The sequence below is a fragment of the Erpetoichthys calabaricus genome, chromosome 1, assembly GCF_900747795.2.
Source record: "Erpetoichthys calabaricus chromosome 1, fErpCal1.3, whole genome shotgun sequence".
Taxonomy (NCBI): domain Eukaryota; kingdom Metazoa; phylum Chordata; class Cladistia; order Polypteriformes; family Polypteridae; genus Erpetoichthys; species Erpetoichthys calabaricus.
In genome coordinates this window covers 162,717,196-162,730,646 of record NC_041394.2, presented here as the reverse complement: position 1 = coordinate 162,730,646, position 13,451 = coordinate 162,717,196, and the positions used below count along the sequence as shown (strand labels likewise).

The following is a 13,451-nucleotide window of genomic DNA, read 5'->3' as shown; positions in this document are numbered from 1 at the left end:
GGACTATAACTAATCGGATTACACATACACCGTGGCACTGCCATATTTATTTATTCATTTATTTATTTATTGAGAATCCAGTAAACCAATGGGATTTAACATACTAATTTGAAACTGAAGGAACAATAAAGTAATAAATACCCAATCAATTACAAAATTAAAGGAAAATTTCATACAATGAACTGATTGGCTGACCTATGGCCAGTCAGGGTGGGCCTGGGCCCAACCAAGCCCACCCTTCCCTAGATAGATAGATAGATAGATAGATAGATAGATAGATAGATAGATAGATAGATAGATAGATAGATAGATAGATAGATAGATAGATAGATAGATAGATAGATAGATAGATAGATAGATAGATAGATTGTTGGTAGGACTCGGCTTCAAGGCAGAATACTTAAAATACACAATACACAATAAATAATAAAATAAACATAATAAGTATAAAAGACAGCAGCAATAAAACATCATCAAGTCCAGACTTTTCCTGAGGTAGTACGCCTGCAGAGACCAGTGATCTGTGTGCGTGGGTCTGCAGGGGAGGAATACCAGTGTGTGTGTTTGATTACGAGGGAAAGTGCATGTGCATGTCTACAGGGGGGCAGGTTAGGGGTAGATGTAGATGTATGTGTGTGTATCAGCAGGGGAAGATGGACTTCACAGCTCTAGGGAAAAAGCTGTCTTTCAGTCTGCTGGTATGTGTTTTTATGTTTCTGTACCGCTTTCCCGAAGGCAATGGTACAAACAGTCCATTTCCCGGATGGGTGAGATCCGCAGCTATACATTTAGCCCTCTTCTGCACCCTTCCAGCATATACAGAGTCCAGGTCTAGGAGAGGACTGCCCTACATTAGATAGTTCATCAACCCTTTTATCAACCTGTAAGAGTTCACCACTCTTATAGTCAAAGTGTTTTGCTGGGAAAATGCAGCCTAGCAACTCCAGCCTAGTCGCATCAGGGCTTTGGTGTCAAGACGTGTGTGTCAATTTATCGTAATTTTCCCTCATCAATTTTTAGCACAGTTCTCCTAATGAATTTTTCTAGGATTCCAATAACTTTGAGGTATGGGTTTTGAATTGTCTGTTTCAAATTTTTGGCTAGAGTATTGTGTACTTTTTAATGTGAATTTAAGAACAAGAAATAAAAAAAAACTGGAAATATAATTCATAAGATTGTGCCTAGTTTATGCTGAAAAGAGAAAGAAAGCAAGTCAGATTAGATTTATGTACGGTAGCGGTCAAAAGTTTTTGCTGAAAACTTGTCAGTTTCATCTTTTTCAGATTATTTTTTACATGTTTCTGTGGTATACTGAAGAGCAATTATAAACATTTTATAAGTGTCTAACACTTTCGTTGGCAACTACATCAAATTTATGTTGAGTCACTATTTAGAGTGTTGACCCTTCTTCTTCATAGCTTCTGCAATTTGCTCTGGCATGCTGGATATCAGATTCTGGGCCAAATTCTGACTAAATGTGATCTATTTTTGCCATTTTAGAATTTGGAGCTGATAATAATTTGTGGGCTACTGCTTGCCCACCTGCTTTTTCAGAATTGACCACAAGTTTTCAATGGGTGTTTCCTGGCCGCAGATCTAAACTTCCAATGTTATAATCTCTGATCCACTTCATTATCACTTTTGCCTTGTGACATGGTGCTCCATCATGCTTAAAAACACACAGATCACCACCAAATTGCGCCTGAATTGCTCAAAGAAGTTATTCTTGGAGAAAGTTTTGATATCACTCTTTATTTTTGGCAGTGTTCTTGGGCAGAATTGTGAGTGGGCCCACTTCCTTGGATGACAAGCAACCCTACATATGGATTGTCTCAGGATGCTTCACTGTTGGCACAACACAGGACTCATGGTAGGCCTGATCTTTTCATTCTACAGACAATCAATTTTCCAGATGTCCCAAACAGCTGGAAGGAGGATTCCTTGTACTTCCTGCAGAATTTCAGGCTGTCCTTGATGTTTTCATTGGAAAGAAGTGGCACTCACACCCACCTGCTACCAATATTGAGATATTTATCACCATCTGTCTAAGATTGGTTGAAACCTACACAAACAAACTACTAGCTGTATAAGCCTGTGCTGTAAAAAGCCCGGGCTCCTAGAAACCATGGATTCTGGTACTTCAATCAATCAATCACATCGGTTGTACATTAGCGGCTAAATGAGGTTCTCTTTCCTCGACAGTTTTGTTTTGCCGACGTGCTGGCCTCCGCTATCTATCAGTGGCTAAAGAGTTTCTCTCTCCTTGGAGGTTTCACTTTGGCGGTCACATTCTTTGAGCTTCATCCTGTAGCTTCGCACTTCCGTGCCAGCCAGATACACACACACACTTCCACGCGTAGATGTTTATATATAAGACACGAGTTGTCCATTTGATCTGGTGTTATAATACGTACCCGATCCCTTTCCCTCACGGCCATCTTTTCCTCTTTATATAGAGTTGCCTGTTTTGTTGCTTCCTCTTGGAAATGCTTGTCAAACTGACCACTCTTATAGGCCAAGTGTTTGCTGGAAAAATGCAGCGGTGGTTACTACCGCATTGCTTTTGTTTAGTGACTCCAGCCTAGTTGTGTCTGGGCTTTGGTTTTCTTACATATGTGATTTATCATTATTTTCAATTATCGATTACCCACTATGCAAAGTTTTCAGTCACCCATCCATTTTCCACCACACAAAGCTATAAGCCATGTTCATATGACCCAAGTGGGTGCACAAAAATTCCTACCACACTGCTGTTATTATTATACAATTTTGGATATCAGGATAGGCTGATAATCAGTTTTTTATTTTTAGACAATCATTTGGTATTTTTATTATCATTTTTGATTTTTTACTCTTCTTCTAGATGTTTTGCCTATTTTAAAATTGTTCTTCCTAGCACAAGTAACCAGATGGACACAAAGATACACAGACGCACACAGAGGACACTTGTCCTTTTACTAAGGTAGATAAGCTGATTTCTGCCTATCTGAAAGTTGCTCTCTTTTGGATTTATTCAGCATTAACATTTGCAATGCACTATCTATTGGAATATATTTTGTAATGCATGTAAAATAAAATGCATTTAATTTTTCATTCGAGCACACAGTGCATTACAAACATTAGCACTTCTTTTACAAATTAATTGTATAAATACACATAGTGGATTCAAAAAGTATGCAGACCCCTTCACCTTCTGCACACTTTATTGTGTTGTAGATTTAAATCTAAATGGATAAATTTGTCATCTTTCGCATCAATCTACATTCAACAACACGTAATGATAAATTGAAAATGCATTTTCAGAAAGGTTTGCAAATTTTTTTACAATCAAAAACTGAAATTTCTCATTCATATAAGCATTCAGGACCTTTTGACAAATTAACCATTTAAAAATCTACATCACAATAAAGTGTACAGAAAGTGAAGGGGTCTGCTTCCATTGTAGTATGAAAAAATTTATTATTTTGCTTATTTAAGCAACTGTGTTTAGGTTATTTACTGAAAAATATCCAATCACCTGCCCAGACCTCCACAGAGAGAAAGTGAAGGTTTTTTTATTTGACCCTTTCCATATTTATAAACTTTGCTCATTAATTGAAATTCATTTCTTTCCCCAACTGTTACAACAACAAAACTGGTTCAGTCACTTTTTTGATGGTCAAGTCATGAATGGTCACATTTAGGACTTTCATGGAGACTTTCATATTTCTGGATTTGCGTTTTGAGTTCTTGGATTTATTGAGTGAATATGCTGAGACACATATACCTGGGAAAATAGAGAACATGAATGTTCTTCTTTCATAAATATTCCTGTTCAGCGTACAGTATGATGGATTTTGTTTGTCTGTTTGAACGTTACAGACAGGCAAGTAGCAATACTTGTTTCTCTTAAATCTTTCAAAATGCCTTTTGTCCTTGGCATATTTTTACAACAAACATGAATCCTGCAGACCTAACTTATATTACTTACAACCTTGCTTCTGTACAGGCAATGTAAGTTGAGAGCTTTGAACAACTTTGCAGTGTACATCCTTTTCACATGACTCACCAGCAGAATCTTTAAACTATATTGCTCTCATGGAAATGAACTCAAATGGCACCTCTCAGCCTTTTTTACTCAGAGCTCCTTTGGATTTACTGATTGCCTCAAAAATCAGAGAGAGTGAGCTAGGCAACCTCACATAGAAGCCTCAGTTCAGTCATTTGTACACACAAGGTTGATCTTTTGGTCTCTACCCAGAGTTGGGTAGGCAAAGTGTGAGTACAGAAATGTAATAGTGATTGGAAAACACAAAGATTTGTCAATGTATTTGGCTACAACTTCACTAGTATAGTCTAGTACAATGCTTTTAACATTATTACTATTATACTGAGATCACCTCCATTTTCATCTCTGAAGCAAGGTCTGAAGGTTTGTATCTTGCTTCACTTGGAGCAGCTGCACAACCCTTAGCTGTAGGAGGAACATTTTAATTTCAGAGAAAGAAATATGACTTTTTTCTTGTATGTCCCAATTTTCATCTCAGACCTGTCATACTTGGGTCTAGACTATTCCAATGAGTGATAAAGATCACAGATTATTGAAGCCAAAAGGATAATCCAATCTAAAAAATAGAGGTGCCCTCTAGTCCCCACCCCAGATATTTTCTTCACCTTCAAATTCTGTATGTGACAGTCATTAATAGGAGAGGGGAAAAGACTGACACTTGACGAAAATCTATATCCGTTTTTAAATATGCGGACATAAAAATATGTAAAAAAAAAAAAGGTTATCTCATTTATTACAGTAAAAATGAAGTACTTTTGAAAGATGCAAATAAATAGACATTGAATCTTAAGTCTGTTTCTCATTGTCAAGTAAGGTGGAAACTAAAATAAAAAATTCAGACAGCTGAGACTTTTGTATGTCACATACTTGTTTGAGATTAGCACTACTCCAATAAATTGTTCCATTTCATTTCATAAATGTACAAATGGACTCAGATGAAGGAGGTAATTTTTCAAATTTTGTACAATAAGGTAATATCTGCCAAATGAACCAATTAATTGTTGAGTATATTGCTATCATGAAGGAATTCACTTTGTAATAATGTTTAGATATTCTGCCAAATTCAAATCTTTCTGTGCTTGTGTTATGAAGCCCAGTATGTGACTATAAAATACATTCTATTATACTGGCACCACCTTCCTGATTCTTGATCCATGGATTCATGAGGCTTTCCCCATATTCTTTTCCTTCCACCACCATATGCATGGGCCCCAAAGAAAATGTAATTTATTTGTCATTGGGAAGTAAAGCAGCATATGAAGATGCTGTGTGAGCTTTGGATATGTTGTAATGAAGTATTTACACTTAATAAATATAGAAAATGATTGGGGACTATTGTAGTTTTACATAATGGCCACAGTTAATCACTGGTTTCCACAGTTACTTGTCTGCATGGTGGACTAACTCTTGTAAAATTTGCTCACTTACACTTCTTATAACCTCAGTTTCTAGACTCGGCCTAAAAGGTTCTGAATGACTCCTAAGTGTCCCTTTGCTGCTATTTTTTGCATTTAGTAAGATTGGGTTTAATAGATCTACATTTCTAACTAATGAAATTATATTCATTATACTCTATCAACAATACTTTTAAAAGGTCTTACAATACTTGCAATATTCTTAAAGCTTGTTCTTTTATGTGGATTAAACTAAATACAGCTAAGTAGCTATTCATGAATTATTGTAAAAATTGATATTTAATTTAAGATAAAAATTTAAGATAATTTAAGATAAAAATAACAGCAGAAACTTAACATGTTAGTCTGAAAATTAATACAATGAATAGATGGAATGTCACAGAAGAATGACTTTGTCAAGCCTGAAATTACACAATTGCCAAAAAATGGCAAAAAAGACTTGCTTAAACAAAGAAATTGGTTCTCATTGCATTATAAATCTGCAAACACTGATGTCTCCCTCAGCCTAGCTGAATAAACCAGGTAGTGTATATGTTACCATAACTGACTACAATGATTTAATAGCATAGAAGAAACAGATATAATTCGAAATACAGTATATGCCACTGCATTTTTGAAATTACATAAAGACAAATACTAATATCCCAGTGATTGAAATGCTTACCATTCCATTCAGCATTTCTATGACTCCACCCTCATAAAGAATGGTAATATATTTGGAACACTTCTGCCCTGGAACACCACATCCACTGTTCTCTACCAGAATGCGAAAGGTTCCTTCACCTCCATTACAATAATCCTGTAAAATCAAAATTAACACCTATATTGCCCCAGAGACTGTTACAATCCATATTACTTGTTAAAATTAAGAAATAATACAATGTTATCAATTTCTATTAAACTTATAATGTATAAACATTTAGTTTCTAGTAGCACAGAACCCCAGCTTTCACACATCATAATTCTTTCTTTCTTTTTCTTTCGGCTGCTCTCATTTGGGGTTGCCACAGCGAATCCTCTTCTTCCATATCTTTCTGTCCTCTGCATCTTGTTCTCTCACATCCATCACTTGAATGTCCTCTCTCACCACATCCATAAACCTTCGCTTAGGCCTTCCTCTTTTCCTCTTACCTGGCAGCTCTATTCTTAGCATCCTTCTCCCAATAAACTCAGCATCTCTCCTCTGCACATGTCCAAACTAACGCAATCTCGCCTCTCTGACTTTGTTTCCCAATCGTCCAATTTGAGCTGACCCTCTAATGTACTCATTTCTAATCCTGTCCATCCTCGTCACACCCAATGCAAATCTTAGCATGTTTAACTCTGCCACCTCCAGCTCTGTCTCCTGCTTTCTGGTCAGTGCCACCGTCTCCAACCCATATAACATAGATGGTCTCACTACCGTCCTGTAGACTTTCCCTTTCACTTTTGCTGATATCCATCTGTCACAAATCACTCCTGACACTCTTCTCCACCCATTCCACCCTGCCTGAACATCTATGGAGAGGGTTACGTCAGGAAGGGCATCCAGTGTAAAATTTTGCCAAATCAATATGCCAACAACAATACAAATTTCACACATCATAATTATCAGATCATAATACACATACACATAATACAAAATGAAATATCTAGGTTTTTTTTCTTATCTATTTATTTGGGTACTCAATGATACAAGTTTTGGATTGCCACCAAAAGTAAATGATTTACATTCTTACCTGCACCAAAACATACTGACAAAGTCCAGGGAAGATGTATTTCAGGCCATCAAAAGTGAGATAATTTGCTTCTCCAATGACTTTGCAGGTGCCATCACAGATTTTCTCTGTGCAGACCCACTTCCTGTTGCGGCATACACTTTAGAAATGGGAAAAAAAAGAATATTAACCTTGAAAATCTGTATGAAAGTGAGTAATCATACTGTAAACATTGCTTGTATAGCATTGAACTACTATATTCTATTATGACTCTTTAAACATTATAAACAACATGTAACTATTAACTCTACCTTCTTCTCTAAAATTAAATCTTCAGTCCATAACACCGTAATACTCTTAAAGGTTATACCAAATATAGTGCATCCTTCTGGACCATGGACCACCTCTGAAGGATATTCCTGTGCACTTAATTTTGCTGCATAGAAAGGTTTATTTTCTTGAAAGGTGTAAGGACATAAACAACAAATAGCCCATAATGTAAAGAAAACTGTGGAGGAAAGGGAATCTAGCAAACATCGCTGAAGTCTTAAACGATATTAATAATCAGTAAGTGTTTCCCAGGCAAGAATATGTTAATTTATGTAATGAAGGCAACAATTTGTTTAGTTTCACATTGAGTAGTTACAAGTACATCATTATATTTAAGTAATAAAATTAATATTTAAAGCAGCTAATAGATTATAAGAATTGTAAAGCTGCAAAGGACACTACACACCACATCACATTGTCAAAATTTTTACTTTGGTAGTTCTCATTTTTAATTCCATTGAGACAAGTGCTGAAAAAAGCAGAATACTACAATGAAATAAACAGTTGAAGTGTTTTAGGTTTGCTTTTGTTGCTAGATAAGTGTGTATTGAATCAATATTTAAAACCACAAAATAAAGAGAAATATAAAATGATAAATTCATGCCTAATAAAACAGTTCTTTTTGAATAAAGTAAAGGTTAATTGAGGTAAATTTTTAGTGGAGAACCCAGACTGATTTTACATTCATTTGTGTATAATTCCAGTTTATAGACATCCTGAAGGAGATGTGAGCTGACAGTAAGAGACTGAGAGACTCCCTACAACAAAGTACCGTAAATGAATGGAACTAAATTTTTATTATTTTGGTAGAACAATATGAACAAAATAGTCTTCTCTTGCTTCGACTTTATGATTAATAAACATAATAATATAATTTAATTTTCTTCCTTATATGACCATTTGTAGAATAAAAAACTACCACTTCTGTCCTGGATCAATCACCTGATCCCTCTTTATATTTAATGGAATAATATAATTCAGCTGTTTTCAATCCTTAAAAATTTCCCCACTGTGCAGTGACTTTTGAAAAAAATCTGTTTATATATGCACTCATTTAACCTTCTTAAGCAGTCTAGGATAAATGTTATCTGGTCCTGGTGATTTGTTAGATTTCAGCCTATTTAATCTAAGCAGTACTTTTCCCACTACAATTTCCAAATCAGTTCTTACCTTCTTAGTAGCTTATGTTACTGATGCAAGGTTATGAACTTCTTCACATGTAAACAAAATCAACAAATTCAAGTTTATTGCCATTTAACTGTCTGCATATTTTATCTCTCCCTTAGTGTATCTGATATACTTCACCTCCTCATTGACTATCCTTTTACTACCGGTATTAAAATACTGAAAGAATTTCTTTTGGACATTTTTTGTCTTTTCCTCCATATTTCTCTTTAACTGCCTTTTAGGTTCCCTATTGCATTTAGACTTTGGAATGACCTCCACAAAGCTGTTTGATCTTTGATCTTTCATCTGTTGAGTCTATGAACTCCTATTAAAGGGTAATTAAATCTCTATAATCTCTGTTTAAACTTCCTCAATCCACCTTCTCATTAAACTGTTGTATCTTCTAGCATTGTGTATTTTATTTTATTTTTTGTTTTCTTTGGCTAAAGCAGATTTTTGCTTTATTTATTTAATTTGGTGTTATTAGTCACTGTCGTGTGTTATTTATTGGACTTGTTTTTTTTTCTTTGTCTCCTTTTCATTTGTATAAATTTGCATATTTGTTAAGCATTTTTAGCATGGGAAAATCATTCTATAATTAAAATTTAAAATAAGTATCTTCAGAAATTAATAAAACAGAGATGGGATGCATGGAAAAAGCAACCTAATGCTAAGTCAAGTAATTAACTGAATATTTTAAAAATAATTTACCAAGTGTTGCAGTCCATGGTGACAGATGAGCCAGTAAGGTATTCTTTGCCATTGTAAAAACAAGGGCAGGACTCTGGTGAAATACACCGGTTTTTATGTCTAACCTGCAAAAAAGTAATCAATTGCAAATAAAACACAATATAAAAGATTTTAAGGATAAGTTCAGGATCTATTTAAGAGAAAGTTATTTCTTCATAGGGTGGCACGGTGGCGCAGTGTTAGCGCTGCTGCCTCGCAGTAGGAAGACCCAGGTTTGCTTCCCAGGTCCTCCCTGTGTGGAGTTTGCATGTTCTCCCCGTGTTTGCGTGGGTTTCCTCCAGGTGCTCTGGTTTCCTCCCACAGTCTAAAGACATGCAGGTTAGGTGGATTAGCGATTCTAAATTGGCCCTAGAGTGTGCTTGGTGTGTGTATGTGTGTCCTGCGGTGGGTTGGCACCCTGCCTGGGATTGGTTCCTGCCTTGCGCTCTGTGTTGGCTGGGATTGGCTCCAGCAGACCCCCGTGACCCTGTGTTCAGATTCAGCGGGTTGGAAAATAGATGGATGGATGGTTATCTATACTAATAAAAGGCAAAGCCCTCACTCACTCACTCACTCACTCACTCACTCACTCACTCACTGACTCACTCATCACTAATTGTCCAACTTCCCGTGTAGGTGGAAGGCTGAAATTTGGCAGGCTCATTCCTTACAGCTTACTTACAAAAGTTAGGCAGGTTTCATTTTGAAATTCTACACGTAACGGTCATAACTGGAACCGCTTTTTTGTCCATATACTGTAATAGACTGCAGCTCGATGGCCGTGGGAGGCGGAGTTGCGTATTGCGTCATCACGCCTCACACGTAATCACATGAACTGACTGTGAACGCAGTACGTAGAAAACAAGGAAGAGCCCCAAAGAGCATAGAAGAAAACATTCATTACACAATTGAGAAGGCAGCGAAACAATAAGAAGCGAGCGAGTGACGCATACAAGCATATTCAAAAGTGCAGCTACTGCGGAAACAAAGCACGGTGTTAACCGTACGTTTAAATTAAGTTTATAGAAACGCTCCCGCTGCCGTTTGCAATACCATATTCACGACATACAAGTTTAATGAGAAGACGCGAGGTATAAACGAGACTTTGGATCACTTTGTAACAGAGTTAAAATTGCTGTAGCGAGAAACTTTTAAGTGCCGGGTCTTAGCTAACATTAAATAAAGCCATGGACATCGCAACATCACACAACAGAGCGGCTCAAGTGAACTGACTGAACGCAGCACGAGTGATCACTTCGATGAATCACACCTGTTCAAAAAAACACATTACACAATTGATAATGTAGGAAAAGAATATGAAGCGACTGACGCATACAGACATTTTCATGAGTGCAGGTACTTCGGAAACAAAGCACCGTGTACACTTAAAGCTTAAATTAAGTTCATAAACCTACAAAAGGTTGTCGTTGATTTGAGACAAGATTGCTTTTCTCCTGTACAACTATACGTTGCATTCTCAACAGTAAGCTTGCACGGCTTGGTCATATTACAACCGGAGTGCTGAACTGACAACGTGGTATACAAAGAGAACTATAACAATCGTAATAAACGAACAATAAAACAGCAGAGAACCCGTGGATTAAATAAAAAGGCTGCTTCCTTGGCGAAGCAAGGAAAAAGGATGACCTTATATGGCGTTCGTTTATAAAACAGCGGAGAACCTGTGTAAAGGCTGCTTCACAAAAAAACAGCAGAGCGCCTTATATGAGCAGGCAGTCAGCTAAAGAAGGGAATCAATAAATAACTATAATCGTAATAAACGAACAAAAAATAGCGGAGAATCCGCGGATTGCATAAAGGAAATGGGTACCTGAACAGAAAAGTGAGTCTCAAATAGCTACACAATAACTATAACAATTGTAACAAACGAACAATAAAACATTACAGAACTGCTAAGCAAGGAGAAAGGATGGCCTTATATGGCGTTCGTTTATAAAACAGCGGAGAGGCTGTGTAAAGGCAACTTCACAAAAAAACAGACCCTTAACAAATTGTTATTGGTATATTTTCCCTCAATTTAAAAAGGTTTTCTTTTCTTCTTAATAAAAATTTAAAAGCAGTACTTCGCCGCTGCGAAGCGCGCAGATTTGGATATATATATATGTAGCTATGTATATATATATATATATATATATATATATATATATATATATATATATATATATATATATATATATATATATATATATGTGTGTGAATGTATGTATGTATATATGTATGTCTATATATATATATATATATATATATATATATATATATATATATATATATATATATATATATATATATATATATATATATGTAGATATGTATATATATGTGTATATATATATGTAGATATGTATATATATATATATATGTGTATATATATATGTAGATATGTATATATATATATATATATGTAGATAAGTAAATATGTATATGTATATATATGTGTCTGTATGTGTATATATATATATATATGTTACGGCCAAACTCGAAATTGGCCAAAGCGGGAAATGGCCAATGTCGTTGTAAATTGACCGGCCAATGTCCGATCTTTTCCTCGATTTTCGGGATTTGGCCAGCCAGTTTGCGAAATGGCATGGGGCGATCGGCCAAAGTCGGAAGGAAAAAGGCATGAGCAGCGATTTGTTGCGCACTTAGTAGTGCAGTTGCGTTGAGTGTAGCCTTGGCGGCTCATGTTCAGAAAGCGGACGCCACTTGGTTGTTTCACAATAATTAAGATCAGGTATATAAGTAGATTTCACATTTCTGTTATCATTTTAGCAATAAAATAGTGACTTAACATCAGGGACCTATTTTATTGACCTTAAGGTTAGTGTTTGGGCGAGGGGAAGGCCGTCTCAAGTGGCATTTGCTTTGCTGAACAAGACCCGCCTTGAGCAGTTTCTTGTGCAGAATGGAAAACTCACTTCTGAATCTGCATCTGAAAATTTTTAAGCATCTTCGCACCTTGAGCGGACAGTCTTACATCAGCACATCAGATTTTGACCAGGGAGTTCTCGCCACTTCGCGAAATGGCTGGCCAAAGTAGCATATATGCTGGTCATTTCTAGTATTTCGGACTTTGGCCACACCTCGCGGCCAAAATGCAAAATGGCCGGTCAATTCGGGAACTGGCTGAACTTCGGGTTTTGGCCGTAACATATATATATGTGTGTATGTATGTATGTACGTGTGTATATATATATGTATGTGTATGTATGTATGTGTATATGTATATGTGTATATGTGTGTGTGTATGTATGTGTGTATATGTATGTGTATATATATGTTGATATGTGTATATATATATGTATATATATGTGGATGTGTATATGTATATATATATATATATGTACAGTGGAACCTCTAAATACGAGTTTAATTCGTTCCAGCACTGAGCTTGTATAGCGAATTTCTCGTATCTAGAACAAACGTCCCCATTGAAAATAATGGAAATCTAGTTAATCCGTTCCGCATCCCAAATATATTAACATAAAAATCAATTTTCCTAACAAATAACACTGATAAATTATATATACTGTAGTCTACCTTTAATAAATAACACTGGTAAATAATATAACTGATTATTAAAAGAATCAAAACAGGTGTCCAAAGTGCAGTAGAACATTCAATAAATCTTTAAATAAATAATCCTTAAAACAGTTGTGAAGTGGAGGTTTAAAGTACATAAGAATAACAATCCTTTAACACGAGGTTAAAACGTCAACAGGAAGCAGTCTTCAAAAAACAGATGACAATCCCCGGTGCTTCTTCTCTGTTAGCGTCTCACCTGCTTCTCCCATGCGGGCTCTGCAACAGGCGATACACTTAATGCAGCTGACCTTCTCTACACCGTCCTGCTTCAGCTGTTTAGCTCGCCTGTTCAGCTACACGCGAGCCTGCACTTGCTCGCTCTCCTGCACCGACTTCCTACTGCTGCGGATTCCTGCCTCCTCCTGCAACCTCCGTTCTCTCTCCTCTCCTCTCCTCTCCTCTCCTCTCTTTTACTTCTTCTCCCCCTTAACCGGCTCGCGCTTCTCTATATATGTGGGGAAG

At 36.3% G+C, this 13,451-nt stretch overlaps 1 protein-coding gene across 1 annotated transcript in view; it reads right to left on the bottom strand.

The window, feature by feature from the left end:
• vwf (von Willebrand factor) overlaps positions 1–13,451 on the bottom strand; it is a 227,436-nt gene that overhangs the window by 106,337 nt on the left and 107,648 nt on the right. The window contains exons 19-21 of the mRNA XM_028808181.2: positions 9,369–9,472; positions 7,182–7,320; positions 6,128–6,262 (exon numbers count right to left, since the gene is read on the bottom strand). Coding sequence (XP_028664014.2) covers positions 6,128–6,262; positions 7,182–7,320; positions 9,369–9,472 — 378 coding nt within the window. The remainder of the gene's footprint in view (positions 1–6,127; positions 6,263–7,181; positions 7,321–9,368; positions 9,473–13,451) is intronic.